The sequence below is a fragment of the Polyodon spathula genome, chromosome 16 (assembly GCF_017654505.1).
Source record: "Polyodon spathula isolate WHYD16114869_AA chromosome 16, ASM1765450v1, whole genome shotgun sequence".
NCBI lineage: Eukaryota > Metazoa > Chordata > Actinopteri > Acipenseriformes > Polyodontidae > Polyodon > Polyodon spathula.
Genome location: NC_054549.1, coordinates 25,240,227 through 25,266,241, shown reverse-complemented (window position 1 = coordinate 25,266,241; position 26,015 = coordinate 25,240,227). Strand labels below are relative to the sequence as shown.

The window sequence follows — 26,015 nt, the reverse complement described above, 5'->3', positions numbered from 1 at the left end:
CTTGTGGCTAATCAGGCTGGTTATCTTCCAATTAAATCTTAAATGTAATACTGCACTCATCTTTTGAAATGTGGTGTTACTTAATTTATCAGCTAACACCATTCAGACTTCCACTATAGATTTGTTTATTTTTATATTTAATATGTTCTGTGATTTCTCCTTTATAGAATGTATTTTCCCCGCCCCAGGCTCCTGTATAAAATCCAAGGCTGTAGGTTCTACTTTTTAGAATGTGAACAGCAAGATTACTTTTTGATTTGTTGTGCAGTGTGAGGAATTAGTTTTTGCCGCTGCCTCCGGGGCTGTGGAACCAGTTAAAGCTGCTTCATCTCTCCGAATGACATCGCACTCCAGTAACAAAGACCCGACAGGAAGTCAGCGGGAGTTGTGTACTTAGGTTTTCTTTTTTTCTTTTTTTTTTTGTGTGCAGCCTGACCCTAGTCTGGGTTTCTACCAGATTTTTTTTTTAGTAGAAACATTAACATTATACAGACAATTTCTGGTTCTTTAATTGTCTTGCTGCGTTTTTTTGACGAGAGAAAAAAATATTTTTTTTTAATTATATATTTTTCTGTTCTCCCTTAGTCACAAAGCACCCAGTTGGTAAAGCTTTTCAATCTAGATATTGAAACTCTTGAAAATCTTAAATTTATTACGGGTCTATTCACCCTTTTAAACACCCAAGGAGATGAGGGTTAGATTGATAATGCTGTAAATATAGAGGAGATGAGACAAATTTAAACTGCTATATAGTGAACACTGATTTTTGTTTTTGTTTTTCAAATAGTCATTGTAATATTCCTAGTATTTTGTCTCGTTATCAGTAGTAGGATTTTGAAACTGTAGGATCTAGGGAAGGGAACCAGGCTGTCTAGAAACAGCCCAGTGACCTAGCGTCACACTGAATTGGCTATTACTGGGGGACATGGGTTGTGTCCGGCAGAGCTGAATGTAATAGCCAGGGAGTGCTGTAAAACAATGAACCCCTTACAGACTCACTTCTATATCAAATCATTGCCGTCCTGACTGCTGTGCTGGCCTTGCACCCCACATGCGTGCTGCTGTGTTCTTTTTCAGTTTTGGTTCCCTACTATACTTTTCCTCAAGAGTGGCAGGTTATACAGGGTGATTCATAAGCAACGCACCAGTCAGGAAGTGGGGGTGGTTTTTGAATCCTGTTACTGATATTAGCTAGGGAGCACTGTATTGGCATTCCCATGCTTTTATGGAGTAAATGTGCATGCATGAAACATACTGCAGAGCGGTCAGTTATTAATGTTTTGGTCTTCAGTAAACCTTATTGTTTTATTATACAGTCAGTGCACGCAACATAACACTTGTCAAACTGAAAAGCCAGGGGATGCTAGTTAAGGTCCATTTGATTTGTCATTTTGAACATGTTAAACCAAAGACATGTTTGCATCATCTGATACATTAGCTTTTCATTTAACTCAATGTTTTATTTTCATGAGGAAATGCCATGTTTATGCACCACTTTCTATGTGAAATTCTGTTGTGGTGTAACACTGTTGTAATTTAATATAACATCCAGTTAATAATTCCAATAATCCTGTTCAGTCGTGAGCACCAGTCAAGCAGAGACTGCCATTTCTGCTTAATTGTGTGGTTTGGTTTTGATGACTCATTCCACTTATACATGTTCATATGCCTCAAATCCCTGAGTCACTGGCTGGTGATTTTTTTAAAATAAATGAATAAATAGTAAATTGCTCCCATTACAAATTTTGCTTCCAAAAGACGGCCAGAAAAGTTTTTTTTTTTTTTTTTTCTTATGTTTCTACATCGTACATGAAGCTAATAGAATAATTCTAGTGAACGTTACCTGATATTTAATAGCTATCATTTCGAAGGTCTCGCATTTGTCCTGTATAAAATATTTTATAGTAAACATGTGTTTAATATTATTTCGAATGGCATTTTTCTTCTAAGGTATTCATGGACACATTTTGGTCATTCTTTGAAGGTGGTTCGTTGTCACACTTCCAGTGATTCCCTGTAAGAGCAGAAAGCCATTGAAAACATGAGACATTTACAGTACTGAAGAGACAGAACACGAGGCTTTAGAGTTCCTATAAAACTCCCAGAAGAGAGTTCTTATTGAGCAATCACTGCTTATCCAATGTGTCCAGGTATAAATGAATGTGGACTCCAGGTGATCTGCAGACCACTCCCAAAAATTTGGTTACGCAGTTCTAAGCAACACAACAAACAGATTGTGGGTGTAAACACGATCATACTGAAGTGTCATTCTGGGCCCATGATTGGGTAAACACAATAAATGCACTTTATTTGACTTGCTGGGCCTCCATAATTAGCATTACAGCTTGTTAACACAAGTTTTGTTTTTTCATGTGATGTCAGAGACGTCATTTTTGAAGGGCGGAAACATTTTCGACAGCACAGAAAACGACATGACACAAGTTTGATTACAGCTAAGAAAAAAAATGTGAACACTGTAAATCTTATATATTTAACTTAGTTATATTAGAATATTTATTCTGTCACATGTTTTAATGTGTGTGTTTTTCCAACATTTATAATTATCAAGATGAGTGGATATAAGTAGATACTATTTCATGAACTAAGTTTGAGGTATGTTTTTTTTTTTTCTGTTACTGATAATGTAATGAATTAAGTATTTATTTTGAGAAAATAATTGTAGTGACCATCAGTGCTTATAAAGACCCTGACAGTGTATGTCATTCCAGTCACACAGGTGAAAACAAATATGCCTTGTAAATTGCCTAAACATTAATATGTCACAATAAAACTTTCAGAAAGTATTGTAATGTCCTTCTGGTCATTGAATAATACGTATACATAAAATATATCTGTAAGCAGAATACATGATGATAACAAAAATACCATGTTAAAAAAAAAAAAAGCAGCAGTGTTTATATGGTTTCTGAAGTACTTTATAATGTTCCACAGAGTGTTCGGGGGGGGGGGGATTAACACCAGTTCCAAGATGCTACTGTAAATAGATTTCCAGTAATTTTATTATTTTTATGGGAAGAGTCCACTACAGCCAAAAAAAACCTGGGGCTGTATTTATCAATTGTGCATATGCACAAATTTCATTCTAAACTGTGCATATGCTTAGTCTAACAAAGTATGAGATTTATCAACATACAACTTTGTGTGGAAATGTTTGAAGACTCACGCACACTATGGACTGTGAGTACAACTGTTTCCTTGTGTTAGAATGATAATACTGCAAGAAAAAAAATTGACCCACTGTTCACTGCATAATGAAAAACAATTGTCTAACTGAAATTTGACATGCCTATATAATTAACCTAATATTGTAATTATCATCCACGCCGTGGTATCGGTATTGATTATCACCACCACAAGTATTACAAACGAAATAGAAAACAATGTTAGTCCTTTCTGTCATGCATTGTGAATTGCAAAATAATCTTAAGTAGAAACAGATGTGCAGCCTATTAACACGTAAACATTTTCACTATAAATTCTCAGAATTGTAAATCTCGCCCTTTTGGAAGATCTTGCTAATGCTGCTTTTTGTCGAAAGAGACTATTGCACAAAAACACTTTACATGATACAGCTTTCCCAAGAAAGTACTATTGGAATTGTGCAATATACTGGGACCTAAGCTACACAGACCAGCCAAGCGTACTTATCCCATTCTTGCACATATACAAGTCCTGCAGTTAACATCAACTCTTGGCTTTTTGGTCACTAGTACCTTTCAAAGACAGAGCGGAGACATAAGTAGCATTTCACAAGCCTCTTAGTGCACTGATGCCAGTGGTTTTGGACTCCATTGCCTTTTGTCCTCGGTACATTCAGTTTCCTTATACTGATGGACAGCAGATTGAAATAAAAAGGGATTTTCATTTAATTGCTGGGTTTTCCAGTACCGTTGGGGCAATAGACTGCACTCAAATAACAAAGCACAGACATGAAAGAATTTAATTGTGAACTGGAGACTGTACCACTCAGTGTGCAGTTCATATGTGACGCCTGACTCCGTATACCAAGTGCTGAGGCTTAATGGCCAGGTGGAACCCACGAGTCATTTATTCTTCAAAACAACGGTGTGGGCATTCGCGGAGAGAACAGTGACAGTACATCTACCATATAATGCTATACAGGGGTGTATTAAATGCAAATTTCCACGTGCAAACAATTTTAGTGACATTGCGATTTACTAACACGTGTTCCCTAATCGTGCGTATGAGTGCCTTGTGCAGGATTGATCAATCAGAATTTAATTGTGCATGTGAACATTCTAAACTGCGTACGATGCATTTTAAGTAATGTGTTTATTCACGATTGATAAGTATAGCCCCTGGTCCTGGGGGAGCATCCCACTGAAAAACGCTCAGTCCTTAGAGTTAACCACATTATTATATATAATTAAGAGATGTATGTAGTCTGCATTTATCCCCTTTATCTGTTTTTTTTTCTTACGGGTATGCAGTAGATATTGGCGACTCTGTGAGCAATACGTTACGTTGGAAATGGATAGATTAATTTGCTACACGAGGTAACGGTTGCCAGGACCAGCACTGGGATTTGCATTTCCTGGATCAGAGGACGACACAAGCCCCAGGGCATTTTGTCAGGAGGTTGTGTCAAACTAAACTCTTAATGCTGCAAAATTGAGATGCCACCTATCTACAAAGCATTCAGGATGTAAAAAATGTATACTTTTGTAAACAAAAGAAATGGGAACTTTGCCATCAGGAATGGCAACATTCCTTAATGAACTAATAGATTGAAGCCTAGGAGTCTCATTGTTAGGTTATGTGATATAAACACTTTACATGTACTTCTACATATACACATACAAATTAATTTGAAAATGCATGGGAAAAATCCAAACAAGGTGGTCCCTACTTTATATAATTACTATTACTATGGGTCTTTTATAATGGGAAATGTAAGAAATCCGAGCTATACATACTGTATTAATGAGGTAAGATTTAGTGGAATTTAAATTTAACTCCATGTAAATTTCATATATTGTCTCTGGACTCCTCTATCAGGGGAAGGTAAATGCTCGCAATTGCATGAACGATGGTCAGTTTCAGCAAAAGCCATTTGTTAAGTTAGTTGCTTTTACCATGAGAAGCAATACCCTTTGAGTGAGAGTGATCAGCAGGGGTTGATTTTGTAATGTCCATGCAAATCTGACGTCTTTTCAATTAAAAGCTTTGTTTAATTACTCCCGAAGCCCCATAATTTGAATATTTCCTGACCGCTTTTTTTTTTTTTTTTTTGGTTAATCTGTTAAGTGGAAGGTATTTTTAGTGCAGATGTTATGTAACTGGCACCTCATGATATTGTCAAGACTTGAAAATGGGCAGTCATGCGGCTCTACTTTTACTGCTGTCTCAACTATAAACTGGCAGGTTCAGCAGATCAAAGTAATTGGTTATTGCAAAAAACTGGAGTCACTTGTTCTGTCCCCTTTTGTTCCCCCCCTTAAAGCAGTCAATATAATTGTCGCCTGATGCACGCATTTTTCATCGCAGCTGTGCGGTCAGCCCCGAAGCTATATGACAACAGATAGTTGGAACGCTCTACAAAACAATTTGAAAAGAACTAGTTTAGTTTTTGCTAAGATTTGTAGCCATATCTTGTAACTGTACTGAATTGGTTTAATAATTGATTGTTTTGTATGAGATGTAATTGTCTGTATGCATTGTTGTTTTTGATGCGAATTTGTATTTTTTTTCCTGAATATTTTTAGAGCCTTTTTGACCAGGTCTTCATTGTTAAAGAGAACTTGATCTCTCTGGTTTTAACCTACTTAAATAAAGGAATTTGTTTTCAGAGAAAACCCTACCCTGTGCCTGTTCCAATCGGTCTTTTATTTAAATGATGCTTCACAGTTGACAATGCATAATAATAAATCCCTGATTCATCTGAATGTGATGAATAGTAAGTAGCACAAATGTTTTTATTTTTTGATTATGCAGCTGGTCTTTTACTGTGTTTTTGTTTGCTTTTTAGGCACGCTCGAACCTCGTTTATCTGCCCTGTTGTGGGTGGCTATGTTTGTATCGCTGGCCATTGTGATCGTGCTTCCGCAGCCCCATGGCATCAGAGCCCTCATAGCCTCCACAATACTGCGGCTTATCTTCTCCGTTGGTCTGGAGCCAACCCTGTTCCTGCTTGGTGCTTTTAATGTAAGTGCTCGGGGCATTTTTAAAGCTGTGTTTCCGTTGTATCACCCTGCCTCCTTCCCATTTAAATATTACACGTCCTGATACTTTCCTTTATGTAATGGTACTTATTGAGGTTAATGTTATGTGTCACCAAATTCCTACCAACAGAGTTGGTGTTACATTAAATGAAACTTTACAGCCCTCAATTTTATTCAGCCCTAAAGTTTTTTAGATTTTTTTTTTTTTTCAATCATTCATCAATCACATTTTGGGTTTGGTTGAAAGTAATGGGACATGCAATCCAGTTTTAGTTTGATTCATGAGTGACATTTTCCACTGTTAGTTTTAACCTGCATTGTTGCCATACCTGTTTGTTTACATTTTCTAAAGGGAACTTCTTGCCACTAAACAGTTGCACGCCACTCCTGTAGCAGTGAGAGATTGTGAAAGACTTTCAGGCTTTGCTGTAGTTCAATACAGCACAAATAAAATGCAAATTAATTAAAATGAACAGATATTTAACAGGCTGTAAGGTAACTTCTTTCTTAAATATTTATTATGTGTGAGGCCGAACAGGTAAAACGTTTTCCTTTAACTATCTTACAAGGAGAAGCTATGAATGATTAAGTCGTATTTGTGTTTCTAAATCTATTGTGGACTCGCATATTATGCAGTACATGTGTCTTTTTATTGTATATTCCTTGAAACCATCTAGATCTGTATTCTAATAACTATGTAAATGCATTTGATTGGAAAGTAGGGGGTGGTGCTGTTTGTATTGTAAATAAAGTTAATTTTTTATGTATTTAATGTTTGTATTGTTGTGCAACCTGTTGACAATTTCTTTGTAGTTTACTATTTTACCATGTTAGTGAACTTACGTTGAGTATAATGACCTATAGTTTCAATAATTCATGTTCAAACTGTCAAATCAAACTGTTAATGTTGCCGAAGTAATAAAACAACTCTGCTGTTTACTTTGAGGATTCCTGTGTACTTATGTGGTTTGTGACTGGTTTTGTAATACTAAAAGTTGACTGAATAGTCTGTCAAACGATCACTTAGCAAATTTTAGGTAGTAATGGCCATTAAAAATATTGTAATACAGCAAGAAGTCGAGCGGCGGTGTTGTAGAGCTTGGAGAAGGGACGGTTTGTGTTTAACACTGTGCAAGTGTGCCTCCCCAATGCATTAAGTGTTTTGTAGCCGTTCCTGACCCAGTGACTGTTCAATTCCTCAGGTTTGTAATAAAGTGATCTTCCTGATGAGTTTTGTTGGGAATCGCGGCACGTTTACGCGTGGGTATCTGGCAATGATCCTGGATGTGGAGTTCCTCTACCATCTCCTGTACCTGATCATCTGCAGTCTGGGGGTCTTTGTGCACGTGTTCTTCTACAGTCTGCTGGTAGGTACCGCACTGGTTGAGCGTCACTGGCATTGCCCTCTGTGTTCTCTCTAGTTCCTTCCTTTTAACTATAAACTGTTGAACCTACTGTTTTGTTTTGGACATGGTATTCCATGCAGTTTGATAGACTTCAGTTTTCTATGGACATAGACTACAAGAATAAATCCTATACACTAAATATGCACTTCTCAGAAGAATTTGGGCAGACACATTTATGTACCATAATATACATATGTCAGATGTGTGTAAAACGTTCACCTGTGTGAGTTTATCTTTTTTGTTATTTTTATTATAATGTGGAGTTTTAGGTGTTGGACTGGCAGACTCTAAAGACTAATATACTAGCTTATGAAATACAGCAGGAGTGCTGACAATAGCGTCACAATGTCGCATGTTTTCTGAAGTCTCACATCTTTTTTTTTTTTTTTTTTTTTTTTTTTTTTTTATTATAAGCGGTTACCATAGTCTCATCCCTCAGTGTTCTATGCTTCCAATTGACCAAGCTTGCTGGGGTTAAATGTAACATGGTAACTAAAAGGATTAACCTGAGGTGGGCCGGTGTTGAGGGGGCTGCCTGTCGTATTCACAATGTGTCTAGCGGTTTATTGAACTTCCGATCCGTAGTTTTAAGGGCTGAACCTCCTGTAACACTCATTCCCCATAACCTGCCTAGCCCCGTGTGGATTCTGTGAGCTTGAAGAAAAGCATGCCTGCTAATGCCCACATACTGATCTAGGAAAGATATTTCCACACAAAACTGTAGGCTGCTCTAGTGTTATAGGAAAGATAACTCCTGACTTACAGAAAACAAATTTAATGTGTGGCATATTTCAGTATTTATTTGGTTTTCTATGGGTAGTGTTTCTGTAAAGTTACTTTGTGCTGAACAGTTAAATAAATATTGGTCCTTTTCTCTCCCCAGCTCTTTGATTTGGTTTACAGGGAGGAGACACTGCTCAACGTTATTAAAAGTGTCACTCGCAATGGCCGCTCAATCGTCCTGACCGCGGTGCTCGCCCTCATCCTCGTCTATCTCTTCTCCATAGTTGGCTACATCTTCTTCAAAGACGACTTTATCCTGGTAGTGGACAGGATACCCAACAAAACACTAGGTAAAGAACAGCTTGCTGCTTGCTGCTTGCTGGGTGGGTACTGCTTAGCCAATTTGGACATGGGCATTCTGTCAATTTCATCTTTGGTCAATGTATAACCTATTTTTCACCCTTGTACCTACACTGTGTGCAAGTAAAATTTGAGGGCATAAAAGATAGATGACAAATCTGTACTTAACAGTATGGAATCATGTGTAATCAAATTCCTTAAATTTAATTGATATGATCATGTCTGACACTAGAAGCATTGAAAAAGCCTTATTGTACATACTGGGCAGTGGATTATATCATACTCTGAGGCATTTAGGGATATCTATCTCTTCAGAAGGTGGTGCAAGCTTGGCGAGAGAGTTTCTAACTTCAGGAGTCTGTCGGCTTGAAAATGGAGAAAACTGCTCAACTCAGACCATTGAAGGTATGAACCGTCCCAGGGTATGTGACTTCAGGTATTTGTGACCCTATTTTCTGAGCATGGAAAGCTTCAACTCTCCAGTCAGGAACCTGGATGTAAAATTGCCAACTTTTGTTATAACCTGTAAAACTATGTAGGCAAATGCCTTCAACAGTGCACTGAACTTTGTGATTTTTTTTGAGGTTTCAAGTTGAAGTTTGGTAGACCAACAGGAGCTTATGGAGACATTGTTCCTGCTGTCCATCCTGTCACTAAATCTGGAACACTGTCTTGCTTTTTTATGGTGTATCCATCCTTGGTTTTTCAGAAAGTACAGAATGGGGTAGTTTTGGCACTCTAATTAGGGCAGCAGAGGGCTTTTTAAAGTTAGCTTTCTTACAGAGGAGTGAAGTGTCACATGGATGCGTGGGGGGGGAAGCAGTTGCATTAAGGACCAAGTCGTGCAAACAGTTAATGCCTCAGGGCACTGGCTTTTCAACGCTGCAGGGACTGAAATAAAGGTCAGGTTGAGATGACTGATCTTTTTCCAGTAAGCCGTGTGAAACTGCATTATTAACCCAATCTTGTCAGGATCCGAGCAACTTCCACTGGTTCACTGCTGGAGAAAAAGCATCTGGAACAGCATGTGCTGCCTATGACAGAATTCAGCTCTCTATAGTCTCTTACCCTACTCTTCTAGGGTTTCTTTGTCAGCGGTAGCTGCATCTACAAGAAAATTAAATACTTTTTGAAAGGGTGATTTGTAAACACGCAGGATAACGCATGTATGAAAATGCAAAGCTTAGCCAGCAAAATGCTCGAGTGGTGAAATCTGAACATTTTTTACAGTGAATAGTTCAGCTGTTGGTCAGTATTTTACAGATGTTGTAGTCGGAGAAAAACGCTGTTTTAATTACTAAGGCCTCTGCGGAATTGAACCTTGCCCAATTACTAGAGAGGAGTTGTACACAGGAAGATATTTCTGACCCACCTGGAGTCGGACTCAGTATATTAGACTTGGATAGTCTGTTTAGCTCTACCCAGCTTGAAATACCATAATGACTACAGTCAACCTCCTTTTATTATTTCCAAGAATTGACAATAATTAAGTTCAACAAAAGCCTGGCAAAATGTAGCATTTTAGGTTTTGCTGTATTCAAAATAGTCAGTATTGTATTGATTAGAGGTTTAAAATGCCCCTTCAATCCATACAGCCTACTATATTGTATATTTTATAACACATTGTAATCGAAAGCATAAAGCCATTGTACCACTGTACTTTATTCCTGGAACACTTCAGTACTGTACATGAATAGCTTCGTGAATAATTAAGATTAAGGGGTTGGATGATTGTGATATTAAGCAGTGTGTGGAAATGACCAGAGTATCTTGTTCCTATTGATTCGCATCATATTCTGACAGGGACATTTCAGGGTGGTGATAAGCAGTGATATGGACTGGGTTAACACTGTCACAAAGGCTGGCTTTCGTTATTTACAACACAAAAAATGGAACACTCTTTCACCTTTCGAAAAATGTGGGAGGTTTCATTATGACCTGTTGAGCACTGGAAGGAGTTATGCCACTTAACTTTCAGCCTCCTGCTGTGTGCCCTTAACCTGGTTTATAAATGAGGCTGAGGCAAGTATGGCAGGTTGAACTTAAACTGGGAAATAGATGGGCTGAAATTTGCTGTGCTTTTTACCAGTGTGTATGGAAGTACTACATTCAAGGTCTAAATGTGGAGTCCTGTTTTAAGCAGACAAATTCAGAGAGAAATGATCATTGTAATTGTACAAAACTAACAGTACTCAACAATTTAACTCTCATATCAACTTCAGTTTCTGTTATGTGTAAGCGGAGCAGTTTGAGTTCATGTCTTAATATTCTGTACACAGGTGAATTCTATGATTTTTTTTATTTTGTTTTCCATTTATTTAACACAATTAAGTTCCATTGTCTGTTACCTAGTTCTACATTATTAACCTCTGCCAGTATCAATGATGCAGACCACACACTTTGAGATGCTCCCTTTACGCTTGTTAGCTGTTTTCTATGATTCTCAGTCAAGTTCCATAACAAGTGTTGTCCTCTAAGAATGAATTGTTTGACTAATGGCCATATCAATAATGGTTCATTTTTTTACAAACTATGTAATTATAGATGCTGTTCCCTTTGCATTATTCAATCCTGTGTTGTGTTCTAATAAGGGTGTGTGTTTTTTAGCACTCCGCACCAGTCTGGTGGAAGAGGATGCAAAGGAGCGTACATGCGAGTCCCTGCTGATGTGCATAGTTACTGTTCTGAGCCACGGGCTGAGGAGTGGGGGTGGAGTCGGGGACGTGCTGAGGAAGCCATCCAAAGAGGTGCGTGCCTGTCCAGCTTGAGGTGGGAATGTGCCAGTTTAGAATTGGTGTTCCAGATTAATACAATGTAATGGTACATGTATGGGAGTTTTGGTTATTACATTTGCAAGGATTTTAAGAAGTTTTTGTAATTTACAGCATGTTAGCCTTATTGAGGAGGTATTTTAACTGGTTTGATATGCTTGTACAGCAAAAGGTAAACTGTTGACCCCCCTGACTGTGTCTTCAAAAACACAGGTTTTTAACAGACATTTAATATCAAACTGTTTCTGTTTTTAAATGTTTATAATGCGAGATGTCAGAAACAGTTCTGTGTTACAAATAGATTTTAAAATCTGTCAAGATCGTTAAGAGGAATTTGATACCAAGTTTATTTTATTTTTATTTAATTACCGATGTGTTTAACTAAATTAATCTAAAATTAGTGGGGGGGGGGGGGGGGTAGTTCACCTCGTCTAGATTCTAGATGACCCAACATAAGCTGCTGTAATTAATAATTAATAGAAACAGCCGGAAATTGAAGTGTTAGTTTTTATAACCGCCACATAGCTGTGTCTGAACATACTGAGAACATGGTGCTGCCTAGCTCTGTGTTTATGCAATGGATTGAGCTTATTGAACAGCGGGGAATTCAGAAAAGGAAAGCTTTACTGTGCCAGGTACTTTTGCTAATCGGTAATCATTACATTAAAAATAGAAATGTCAGTGACGTGCTTTTGCAGTGGAATATGAAACCAAACTATTCTGAGAAGGTAGTTTCATTTTGGCCAAGCTTGACTTTCTATAATGCATGTTTAGCTTCAGGGTGTAGAGCTGGGCAAGGGTGGCTGTGTGCAGACTAGCGTGTAGGGTCAGGGAGAGGAGAATATCAATCACAAAACAGACTGGCTGTTTTGTTAATTACGTACAGTATTGTTTGTTTTGGTAAATCTGTGTTTGGTACTTTCACTTGATATTTAAGGCTCTGCTCTTTACTTGCCTGCCGTAGTAATATGTAATGCTGGCTTGATCAGCCAAGTGTCTTTATTAGTAAGGGCCATTGCCATCTAGTGCACAGCAATGTATTGCTTTTAGTATTTTAAAATTTAACACAATTGTATTTAATGGTTATGGGTGGTATTGCCAAAAAACAGGAACTGGGTCCAAGGTGGTTGATTACTAGACGATGCAGGCTCAGTGAATAAGCCTTGACCTGTATGAGAGCTCCGTAACCATGGTGTCACTGTGTCTTTCACCATGGGAACCACAGTAACTTGAGTACATTTTCACAAAACAACTTAGTGGAAAGTCAAACATAACCAAGTTTCTGAACCCCGTTGATACACTGGTCACAAGTTTCAGTGGGTCAAAGGACAAGGTTCTTAAAATGGGAGTTTTGCCTACAAGTGACAGCCAAAAATATTTACTACCAAAGTTGTTTCATGTTTATTGGAACTACCATATTTGCCACATTGTGCTTCTAATCCAATGTACTCTAGGTCCTCCTTCAATGAGAGAGAGAGAAAACCTAGAGTATATATATATATGTATGTGTGAGTGCCATCTTTAACCCTTTGCAGTCCCCCCCCCCCCCTAGAGTAAAACTGGTTTAAAGGGCATTGCGATGCTAAGCAACCTCTCCTGATCACTGGTTTTATCACCAAACGCCTCAATAGAAAGGGAAAATCGTAATATTGGACCTGGTCTGACATTAGACCGCAAAGGGTTAAACAACTTCAGTCTTTAGTATGTTCATCATTCTGAGATGTGATGAATATTAAATTATATTGTTTAAAGATGACACTTGGTGCCTGCTAACTCTGCTTTAGCTTATCACAGAAAATAAAGAACCTGACTCGGCACTGATGCTTTGATCAGCTGTTTCTCCAGAATGGGTGCTGAAATTGTGACAAATGGAAATCCCATTGCACAGCATATCGATTGAAACGTTGGTGCCCCGTGTGGGCCACAGTAGAAGTTGACAGTTGAGCCATAGCCTGTGACCACCTGCCATATTTTAGTGAGCTCAGACTAGTACATTTTATCTGGGATTTGTTTTTTCATCTTCAAATGACTTTATAACCACCCTGTACTAAAGTAAATGACTACCTAAATAAGCGCATATAGCTTTGTGTGGCTGTGTTGCTGAAAACTGCCGTTGCTTTTGCAGGAGCCTCTGTTTGCTGCCCGGGTGATCTATGACCTGCTGTTCTTCTTCATGGTGATCATCATTGTCCTCAATCTGATCTTTGGGGTCATCATCGACACCTTTGCAGACTTGAGGAGTGAGAAACAAAAGAAAGAGGAAGTCCTGAAGACCACATGTTTCATTTGCGGTAAGTCTGGGATTATGGCTACTGACTGACTGTCTGCACATAGAGGATAGCAGGAATCCAGGTCTACACAAAGCGCTTTCCTTGTGGTTTGAGTTTAAACTTGAATTGAGTAAACCTACTGCATGCAATGTATAGGACTGATGCAATAGACAAGGGTTCCAAACAGGATCATATCATTCTGAATTAAAATACTTATTCTGTTGAAAATATAGTACTGTACCAACAAAATCGGTACAGTACATCTAAATAGAGGCTTGCTTATTTTAAAACCTTTTCCTTTCAGTTGTCTGTTTTTCAGCAAACACAAAAAACACACAAGGGTTGGAACGGGCCAAAATGAAGTAATCAAATATGCGTCACATGTGTTTAATCGTCACTGAAGTCAAAATGTTATAGGGTTGCATATGCAAGTGCTGACTTTTTAGGTCATTCACAGTATGGTACAGTACAAGTCAAGCAACAAATATAAATTTGTTTCATATTAGCACAAAGTGTGATTCTGTAGAAATGGGTTTTTGCAAGAACTGTGTAACTGAATTTGGGGATTTGTTGGAACCACTGCAATAGACTATTGAGGTCTTAAAAGAGTGTGTGTGTGTGTGTATAATATATATATATATATATATATATATATATATATATATATATATATATATATATATATATATATATATATATATATATATATAATAATAATCTCAGTATAAAAATTGAGATGGACTTTTCAATACATTATTTTTAATAAAACAATATAATGTGTATACCTGGAAAGCAGGTATTGTAAGTTTCTGAAAGATGAACTCCTCTTATAATTTACTTGTAGTTCTCCTTTTGTAAAAGTACAGTGTCCGGCACACATCATGGAAGCTGAAAGGGTTTGTGGTTTAAACTCTGTAGTGAACAAGGACTATGCCTCTTTCCTGGGGCCATTAGTCATAGCAGTGTTGGAGGAGTCATGGTGATGCTGCACTTATTCAAACCGTTTAAACAGTTTGGGTAGCAGAATAATGTAGGCATGATTCTTGGTGTTAAATGTGACCTTTTCATTTCCTTTTTCATATTCCCTTATTTCATGGGTTGTTGCTCCAGTATTGCTTTGAGTTGATTTTAGCTTGTCTGGAGAATCCTATGTGCCTGGACTGTGCAGCCTTACTCATCCCAATCATAGCATGTGATGTGACCATTCAACTCTGCCAGACACTGTACATTTTGTATAGGCAGACTGTAAAGGTCAGATGATTTGAATGGAATGAGGAAGGGTGCTCAGCTCAGGCACACAGGATCTCTAAATTTGCCTTACTGCTTGAGCTAGAGAGAAAATACCATGAAGTAATGTTGGAGCAACAGAACCTAGAACCATATAGAGGGATTTCAAATACCAGAAGTGCAAGCAACTGAAATAAACAATACATGTACTTGCTCTTAAACAGGACTTGGTAAGACCTGCTCTTTTTACTAAGTATTTCTGGTATTCGCTTGGAGTAGCTGTCTGAATTTTTTGGTGTCCCTATTATTCACTCCTTTTATTGTTTACTTCACAGAATAAAAAATGATAAGACTTTATCAGTGACAAAGACCAGAGTTGTGTAAAATATTACCTAAGGGTTGTTTCCTAGTCTCCCTGAGGTACTTTGGCTAAGAAATGCATAAGAATAAGCACCAAGATGTGAGATTGCTGAGAGTGCCGTTACTGAGCTGTGAAAAGAATGTGGGAGAGGAGAGGGAGAGGGACATGAGCATCGCACCAGAACGCAGACTGAATGTATTGATATAGCTTTTACCTTGCAAGTTTTCTTTGAATATTTTTTGACTGCTTCTAAATATATATATATATAAAATATTGTGTGTATAGTGCACATGGAATCCATGAAAATGGACCAGTGTGCCAAAAAGCTGAAAACTAACTTTACAAGCACATTGGTTTACTCGTTTTTAAAGCATAACTACACCCCCCCACCCCCATCTGAGACTACTTACAGAAGTGCCCTTGACATGGCACGTTATGTACAATTCAGGTTTTCTACAACTAAACAACCAACTGTGCCAACAAACCAAAAGGAAAGTACCAAAATCAAGAATGCTAAAGAAAGAAATTAGGGAAAAAAACAGGAGATGAAAATTGAGTGGAAGAAAGGCTTCACCTGGCTTGATTGACGGGGGGGGGTGGGATGCCATGTTCTGCCAGGTGTTTGTCTGCTTTGACTGCAGCAAAAAATTCCCAACTTACACCAATGGATACCCAGATACGTGATTTTGAGTTGTCAAACATTTTGATTTGACAGTCTTTCCTGGACTCTCTGGTATCCGCAATAAGATTGGTGCAGACTTGGGAGAAGGCAACACAAACAACAATGCTCAGAGAAGGTTTATTATAATGATGATGATTATTATTTGAGTAGTGTTTATTAGGATTATTATAATTCAGTTAATTTTAACATTACTGTGACCATATGGTAACAGCTCAGTTGTGGTTTAGCTTATGAAAAAATTAGTATCATATATACACATGCATTTTCAAATCCTGAATACAGTATTGAAATAATGCAAAAACATATAATGAAGCCACGTTGCTTAGCTACTCTCTTCTTTCTTTCAGTTACCGAACACGTAACTTGTTCTGATTTACTTAATATAGCCAGACTTCTGACCTCAAATGGAATACATATAGAAGGCAATAAAGGCACAGTTTACCCATTTCTAATCACAACCCTGATTATCAGGCATTACCTTGGTAGTTGACTTTGTCTCTTACCTGACGGTAAAGCTCTCAAATCATAGACTTGATAGATTTAATAATGGACCAAATACACTAATCACATTACAATCTGAGCAAAGGCCATTTTAGAACCTACGTTTATTTCCTGTTTATTTTCAATAGGACTTCAAAAATTGTAATGTCTGTGTGCTATGGCGTTTAGAAACGGACTGTTCTCTTAAAATGGTTCTGTTTTAATGCATTCATGAGCTGCAGAGTTTAATTGTTTTTTGTCCTTTTATAAAAAGGTTTGGAACGGGACAAGTTTGATAATAAGACGGTGACATTTGAAGAACATATCAAGGTGGAACACAACATGTGGCACTACCTGTGCTTCATTGTGCTGGTGAAAGTGAAGGACTCCACTGAATACACTGGTCCTGAAAGCTATGTGGCAGAAATGATCAAGGTAAGAGCAGTGCAGCCTGGCCAGGGCTGTAGTAATTCCATCATGCATCGAGGGATTGGTATTGCTTGCTTTTCATGATCCATCATATTATAATAGAGCTATGTCTCGTGATACAATACCAAAAGCACAACGCAGCTTATTGCAGTTCACTAAGTAGTTCTTGAATGAAGAATATGTTTGTTTATAGTTGGTGTGAATACATACTGTCTCTCTAGCCTATTTGATTTGCCTCTTCAAAATGGTTAATCATTATCATTTGGTATCACGCATCATACAAGGAGCCCTTCAGGACAGTCGCATGAATCAGGATGCATAATGTATCGTATTCTGACATTAGTGTATTTTTAAGCTGCAGTAATTGGGGGATGCTGGGGTCTCTTCACTGTGCTGGGGCCACTAAAATGATATTCCATAAAGGTTGAGATTATGCCCTTAAGAAATCATACACTTGTGTCTTCAGCTCTTCTACAGTATTCAAGTGTGCCGAGTCAACTTGGCTTTAACATCAGTTCTGTGGGGAAAAGATGGCATAACATTCGAAGATGTTCTCCATGAATAATAGATGTGTCTTGGAACATGACAAGCTGACAAACATCTGTTCTCTATGAAGGACATCTGCAAACCTCAGTTCAAAGCCTTGCCTTGTTCCCCATAGAAGCGTTGTTAAAGCCAGTCTGCCTTACAGCCAATTTTCAAGCACTGTTACAGAAAAGAGCTGTAAGAAGTGTCAGATGTTGTTTCTATGAAGGGAATATTGACAGAACTGTTTTTTAGAGATTTTATTTTTCAAGCCAGACATGCGCTTTGTGTGCATAACTGAGAGATTGGGTTTTTGGAAGCTTGATAGAATGTTTCCACTCATGTCTGATAGTGGTAAGGTGGTGACATACATAAATGTGGGAAATTGCTTTTAAATTTCATCTAACCAATGTCTTTTTGACCACAGGGTTGGTAGTGTTCCATCTCTAGATGGTCTTAAAAATATTTTGGGAATTGTGAAAAATTAGTGTGTGTTTGGAATGTGTACTGTGGAAGGGATGGCCATTTTAGTTTCTTGCAATTTACCCTGAAAAATGTGTATTTTGGTTCCTTTACAGCATTTTACACTGAAGTCATACTTTAATCAGAGCCGTGCATTTGGTTACTATGGCAACAGGGTCAAGCATATACCGACTTCATGATTTGGTGTTCGAGGTATACTTCTACTAGTCTGTACATTGACGTAGCGAGTCAGTAGCATATGATGTTACAATTCACTAATAATTTGAAGCTATCTGGTTTTAAAACTTCATAATTCTACGTAGTATTAGGAATGTAAAGAAAAATACAAAAACTTTGTCGTTTTAGGGTTTGCCTCCCGTGTATACGATTTAAGCCCCGATCACATCTGGAACGATAACCATGCATTGTTTATGGAGTGGCCATACCAAAACGAAAAAGGGCTCCGATTATATTGTACAGCAAATGCCAGTCAGCTTTTTAGGATACAGCCACTTTTTTTATGGCAAGATGAGGAACATTAAGAAATACTCCTGTTGTATTAGATCAACAGAAGGCGTAGGAGACCAGTAGAAGACGAGCTGGGTACACAGAGTAGGGAGGAGTTAGGGGAATTCCACACACTCGTTGGTATAGACAAGTGCTGAAAATTATGCTGTGGGTATTGTCTCAAGGAAGTATGCATGGCCGCCTTTGGTACAACCACTTGCCATTAAAGTAAAACATAAAATAAGAACATGGTATGTATTGTTGATTACACCTTATTTAATATGATGATAGACAATACTCCATAAATGATGTATATATTTATACTGATTATTATTTTAAAGCAAATAAATCCTACAATATGCAGACTGACATGTCTTAATGGAGCATATAGGATTGTACATTGGGCTTGTGCTACAATTATACATTAATGGCTGTTTATAAAATTTATAACAATTTAAAGAAAGATTCCTTGATGTATACCATAACCAGTTTTCCAGCGTGATATTCTGCGGTGGAACAAGGGAGGGCAGTCTTCTCTGTAGTAAGTCATTGCAATGCTGGTATTTACTGTTTTATCGTGTTTCAAATAATATGTAAAATAACACCAGGTAGGTGGTGATGTCACCTTTAATACAGCCCTGATTGGCCAAGAATATTTGTCGTTATCATTGTAGCAGGAAAAAAAATCGCTGTGAAACCGATCAAAACGATAGCCATCGTTGTGGTGTGACCACCTCCATTCATTTGAACTGGAACGATTCTTAAATCATTAACGTTATAATTCCAGGTGTGACCAAGCCTTTATTGATTTAAAGACAGCAATCGAATGGAAATTGCACGTTCCTTTTCAGTAGTATGTAAACATCATTTTAAAAGGTTTACAAAACTTGAAAATGTTGCTGAATTTGTCACTCAAATATATATAACTTTGTTTGCTTGTTACATTTTTTTTCAGCCAACACATTTTATAGAACATTGATGTGTTTCTAAAGATTGTTTCAATAGTGACTCAAGTTTCAATGTTTGAATGCCGTTTGACCTTTTACGTAGTGCAAATACTTCCCAGGCTAGCTCAAAGATATTCTATTTAATAGAAATAAATAACTAAGCTTTGTTTTGGTTTGAAGCAGCAGGAGCATAGTCTGTTTCTTTGCGGTTGTTTTTGTATTTTCATGAGACGCACATATGCATGGCGACCTAGAGGTTGTTTTAGTTTCCGTTTGCACTCTGTTTTGTAAAATGAAACGGTTTGTGCAGTTGTGCACAGTTTGTTTCTGTAGGTTGCATATGCATATTTGCTTTGTATTTGTAGTGTATAGGCTATGTGCAACTACGGTTAAAATATAAACTGCTAAAAATGTTTGCCTTGCTTCAGTCGGCACCATACATTTTCCATCTCTGCTCCCACCCCTGTGACCAGCACAGTGTGTCTTTCCCTCTCTGGAAGATTTGACAGCCATAATGTATTTCAGGTATGTGTTCTTACTGTAGCCCTACGATTTGTCAAATCCAATAGTTCTCAATCTGTGTTTTGTGAATAATTGACAAGTGGTCCGCTTATATCACCCACATTGTGGTGTTATAAGAAATCTGCAATCTTGCAATACAATTTTATTCTGTGAGAATAGTCTTTTACAATACCTAAAATACTGCTATTTGTATGTGATAAAGCTAAATGTTTGATCTCATAATAGAAGTTGCCCAAACACACAGTGGATCCCATAATTGAAAAGGTTGCAAATGTATAGCCTAGTTAAAAATTGATCTTTGACGCCATGTAGTTGGAGATGCAATCTAAACTGACCTGTGACTTCCGTACCTTACTGACAACTTGGTATTTGCGTGCTGAGTCCCAACACTTTTATACTTGTGTCTGTGTATCGGGATCTATGGGACATGTGGTGGTGTTTCCTGTCCAAGTTACACTCCAGTGATACTCTGGTTTTAGACTCCCCTTGAGACTAGGGATTGGCTCCCATGACCTTCCCATGGCTGCCCTTCTGCCTTGGAAATTGTCCCCTGCATCTGGAGTGACAGTTCTTGACACCCATGTCGGAGCAGCACTTGATCCAAACCCCTCCGTGTCGTCTCATGTATTCCACCACCAGAGTGTGTAAGGAGCTAAAGTATAACCACTTCATCATACTCCTGCTAGAAGTATAAGAGTGGTTTGTGTTGACTTGTCTTGACTCTTCATGCTACTGATGCTAACATGACTGTTCTTGTATAGCAATAAATCTCGACAAACCTGCAGCACTAGTCATTCCCTGCCTTCTAAAGGTAATGACATTAGATTGAAATGTTGTCACCTTAGTGAAAATGCTGCCACTTAGTGCTGGGTGAGATTCCAAGGGTTGTGGGATCATGGCCGGGGACTGTTGCCCTTTGCACTCCTGTGAGATTTGGGGAGATTGTTTTATTTTACAGCAGTGTTTTGTTTTAATAGTGTGAGTGTGATTTATTTGAAGTATTATGGATTTTCTTGTATTTACTGCATCTTGTAAAGCACTTTGATGGTGTTCCACTGTGAAAGTATATAAAGATTGATTTAATTTGATCAATCATTTATGGATAAGTTGCGTTTTTTCCCTATTAATGGATTGTCACCCGACCAGCGTGTAATACACCACGAGGGCTGCTGGGTCTTTATTGGTTGAACTATTGCGGACTACAGTATTTTGGAAAGCACTTGCCCAGATCTGGCTGCATTTTGAACACACACTTTTTTTTCCCCACCCACATTTTGTGAATAGTGATTGATTACCTACTGCATGGCAGCACTGGCTCCAGTTGCTATTGGAAGCCATATCTTGGAAACCCCTTTTTATCCAGGTTTTAGGAAAGTACTGGTGTACTGAGACTGAGTCTTTGTTTCTTTTCTTAATACCTTTTTTTTTTAACTTTGATATTTCAGACTTAAAGATGTGCTTTTTGGTTTTATATTTATCCTGGCACCTTTTTTTTTTTTTTTTTTTTTTTTTTTTTACATGTATTTAAGTCTTTTGGGTTACTCACATGATTACTTCAGGGTCGGTGCTTTCTGTGTCCTAGTTCTCGTTTATGTAACCAGGGTTCGCAGTCTTGTGAGGAGTCACCTGAGAGGATTAGCTGGCTGTCGCAGTGGAGCACATTAGTGCTGCAGCCATCCACTAACCTGCTTCACTGGGCTCGGAGCGGGAGCACTTTTATACAGCTTCCACTGGCCCGCTTCACTGGGCTCGGAGCGGGAGCACTTTTATACAGCTTCCATTGGCCCGCTTCACTGGGCTCGGAGCGGGAGCACTTTTATACAGCTTCCACTAACCCGCTTCACTGGGCTCGGAGCGGGAGCACTTTTATACAGCTTCCACTGGCCCGCTTCACTGGGCTCGGAGCGGGAGCACTTTTATACAGCTTCCATTGGCCCGCTTCACTGGGCTCGGAGCGGGAGCACTTTTATACAGCTTCCATTGGCCCGCTTCACTGGGCTCGGAGCAGGAGCACTTTTATACAGCTTCCACTAACCCGCTTCACTGGGCTCGGAGCGGGAGCACTTTTATACAGCTTCCACTGGCCCGCTTCACTGGGCTCGGAGCGGGAGCACTTTTATACAGCTTCCATTGGCCCGCTTCACTGGGCTCGGAGCGGGAGCACTTTTATACAGCTTCCACTGATTTTGCTTTCAGTTTAAATGTTTCCATAATGCAAGAGGTATTTTATTTGCTTCTTACATTCAACTTACTAAATCCTGTGTGTACTTCATGATTTATACATCTAATATTATGCAAGATCTGTGATTTGGTCAGAATCCATTAACTGTACCTAAGCTATGGTATGTCGACTGCCAAGTACTTTATATTCTATTACGGTGGGGGGTTTATTTCACCCATAATTAAGGCCACTGTTGCTCCTATTAACGGCACTATAAAGCCTCCTTCAATATTAAGACTAGCCTTGTATTTGGTATCAAAGCCACTATCATCAGTCCCAAGCATATCAAACCACCACAATATAATGACTTCTAATACTGTAACATGCTGTGAACTTCTAAATTCCTTTGAAAATGTGTAAGCAACATGTTTTCATTTAGATATATATGTAATGATTTATTAAACCCAAATTATAAATTTAGAACAGTATGCATTGAAGAAAACTAAAGAAACATCTTGGCTAAAATCTTTTATAAATGGTTTGCCAATGTACCTTCAGCACTAAGGCCCCCCTCCCCCCATTGAAGCCACATTGTGTTGGTCTTTTGACTGGTCTTAGTGTGTGTGTGTATCTGTATATAGGCTATAGCTTGTTTTGCCTCTGGAGATCACTAGCACGTTTTAAAGTGTGAATTGTGCACACATTGAAAGCTCTGTCATGTGACAAATGAGTAGAAATAGGGTTCTCTCATCTGGTAAATGAGGTCTATTCTAATCGAAAGGGAAGTTGCCACAGAGTACAGTGTCTGAGTTAAGTAGATCTTGCTAAAAAACTTTTCTCCTTTATATATTGACAATAACTTGGGAAAAGTACAGTCAGCCTTCCATTCTGCTCTTTGGAACACAATTTTAAACCTTCAGGTAATTCAGATTTCAGATAACTTTCATATCCAAGTAGTCCTTTCTCTGTCATCTATTTAGGCTGCTTCTGTTTGAGTTCAAAACCACAACATCCTTTCTTTTGAATTTAGAATATTAAAAAAAAAAAAAATCTACTTCCTACTTCGCTTGAAATGATGCAAAGCTGCATAAGGAAGTACAATATAGGTGGTTCTGCAGTCGGGGTGTGTCTGTGCATTGGGGAGATGTACAGATGTACTGGCTCACTTTGGGCATGCAGGGTTAGCAGGAGGGCTTCCATCCATTGTATCTGCAAAACAGAGTTTGTTTGAATTTCCAAACAGCCCTTGAGTTTTATCCTCATGCCTTCAATGTAACCTTAGCGTACTTTCTGTTCTCGTGTCGAACGTGCAAGATGGCAGATAAAGTATGATCAAATACCAATATTGGATCAGCAGAACTTGGAAGGAGAAAAATATTGGCTTTCTGATAAAATCTAAAGCACTTTGCTGCTGTGATTTTAAAATGCAGGTTTCTGGGGGCGTTTCAGAAACAACATCCAAATTCCTTTGATGTAACAAAATGTTAGGCTGACTTTTATGAAGTGTTTTTCATACAGTTTATAACTTCATCAATGTTTTTAGAAGAAGACCACAAACATTAAACATTCATTGTAGTAATCAGAGCTGCAGAAGTATCCCATCCAGTCATTCTATTGCTGGTAGATAATGGTCAATTATTTAAGTGGCATCAAGTACAGTAGCATCTCAAATATTACCTATTGTCTATTTAGGGCTACCAAGATATACCAAGTTGTGACTGCCATGTTTAGTTGAAATGACTTTAGAAGTGAAACAGTAGCAGAACACTTGAAAATAATGCATGCAAACTGAGAGTTCTCCTTCAAGTACATGGACAGTATCCACTACTGTCAGAGTTTAGCTTTGTGCGGTCCACCTCACTGTGCTGTATACCAAAGCTGCTTCAGTAAGCCTCCTGGGCCAACAGCGACACTTTGCCTGTGCGCACCCTTAAGACAACTTGCGCCACCCCAAAATGGCCTAGGAGACTGTGGTTCTCGGTCCTGGTCCAACTTATGAATGATCTCCTCAGTTAGGCTTAGGGACCCTCGTGGGTCAGTTTTCGCGCCAAGAGCCAGGGACAGGCCCTTTAAAAGATAATCCAATTTTCTGTTTCAGCAGTCGCCAATGTATCAAACCACTGTTAAATTACCTCTCTATGAACAGCATGCAGTAAACTACCAAACCCTATAGAAATTGTGATAACTATTGGAAACAAAACCAAAATGTTTCAAACTGTGTAGCTTCAGTATTGAGGCCACCAGCTTATTAAGGGTAGGCTAATCTCTATTTAAAGTTCTCAAGTGAAGAATAGAGCATTTGCTAACAATTATTGCTGGGAATAGTTGGTATGTTCTACCTAGTGTGAGTGGTCTCCAATGGTTCCATTGATTTTGTGAAAAACCATTGTTTATTAATGCGAGCTAGAGAAATTGCATGTGGTTTAAAAAAAAAAAAAAAAAAAAAAAAAAAAAAAAAAAAAAAATGCAATAGTTGAAACTAAATGAGAGTAAAAATGAAGACTCATGCAGACTTGCAGATAAATGTACTGGTCGTGTTCTCAGAATGAGTAATGTTATGTGTAACAGATCTGTGATTTTCCCAGTTGCTTATTTTTTTTTTGCTCTGTTGGACAGTTGAAAGGCTGGTCAGCACACCCCCGCGTCTGAGATGTTTGCATTGTGGGGACTTTTCCACTCCTCTCTATTACCTAGAAGAGCGCTAACCAGAAAAGCTGTCAGTGTGGTGAGGCTGCTTCCTATTGCGGTTTTCAGAGCCCTTGAGATGAAAGGGCCTCTGTGGCTGTGTTGACGGGAACAGAAAGCCTGTATGCAAGGCCCCCGTTCCCCATTCCCCTTGCCTGGGCTTGTAGGAGTGCCTGTTCAGACAGTACACAATACTGTTGGTATGCAACGGACCAGTGTTGAATGAAGGAGAGACTGGAAAGGGAATGCACAGCAGGATAATATTAAAGAGCAGTCTTGAGCAGCTTTTATACTGTACACTACCTATGGCTTGCAGTGTTCTGTAGAGCATTGAAGTAATTAAGTGGGGCTCATTTATTGCATACATGCATACATACATCAGGTATGGAAATCAGGTTGCCATTGCATAGCAGTTTGGTCCAATCCTGGTTTAATGAAACCCATCTGAGCTTGTTACTTATACACTTTGGCTAATCATTTTAGAAGCTGGAATGGGTGAAACTGCTGTTTCAATCCCTGTACATTCTCACTATCTATAGGACAACTTATCCAGTTCTGGTGAAACTTGGCAAGTTTATTGAGGGTGTCTGAATCTTGGGATGCAATGGAATACCTGTCCATCTGTCTATCTAAAGTGTGTCACACTTGCATGTTTACCAGTATCTAGTGAATCACATCTCTAAAAGTGACTAACACACACTATTGCGATTTTCATATCATTTGTGTGTTTTTGTTTTTTTTATATACAACCAGTTTAGGACGCAGTGATTTTTTTTTTTTTGATAGCTCTATTTGTATTTACAGAAAGGTTGTACTTGGTTACTTAACTAATTCATTTGTACCAATTTATAGGAGTTAGCAAATGGTGGGGGTTGTTTCTGAACAGAGCAGTGCTGAGCATTTTGGTGCTGGTTGTTTATTTTAAACTTGATATTTTGCTGTGCCTACTGGTTTTCTCATTTCCCACGTATTTCAACAAACTTGGCTGAAGCTGTCAGCCTAAGGCATTGAGTCATGAACAGCTGTTGTGATGACGTTGTTCACCTTGTGAGTGGTAGAAAGTAGTCTAAAATGAGCAAATGTTTTTAAAGCTACTAATTCTTGGTCTATCCCCTCTAAGAAAATGTATTTCTGTAAAAGTATGTGGTAAAATGTTACTAAATTACTTTTAGTACTTTTTATAAAACATGTAAAAGCATCAATCTAAAGCAACATGTACTCCTTTAGTAATGATACACAACATGATGCAGCAAATTGTAGCACCTGCTTTTAGAAAGTTTGATTTTATTTCTTT

At 38.3% G+C, this 26,015-nt stretch overlaps 1 protein-coding gene across 8 annotated transcripts in view; it reads left to right on the top strand.

Moving 5' to 3' along the window:
• LOC121328701 (inositol 1,4,5-trisphosphate receptor type 1) overlaps positions 1-26,015 on the top strand; it is a 166,723-nt gene that overhangs the window by 135,777 nt on the left and 4,931 nt on the right. For 7 of the 8 annotated variants that reach the window (XM_041273674.1, XM_041273673.1, XM_041273672.1 and 4 more), the window contains 7 exons: positions 6,011-6,186; positions 7,406-7,570; positions 8,493-8,682; positions 9,008-9,097; positions 11,300-11,439; positions 13,589-13,754; positions 16,758-16,918. In XM_041273674.1, the coding sequence (XP_041129608.1) occupies positions 6,011-6,186; positions 7,406-7,570; positions 8,493-8,682; positions 9,008-9,097; positions 11,300-11,439; positions 13,589-13,754; positions 16,758-16,918 (1,088 nt within the window). The remainder of the gene's footprint in view (positions 1-6,010; positions 6,187-7,405; positions 7,571-8,492; positions 8,683-9,007; positions 9,098-11,299; positions 11,440-13,588; positions 13,755-16,757; positions 16,919-26,015) is intronic. The other variant, XM_041273668.1, reaches the window with a different exon arrangement.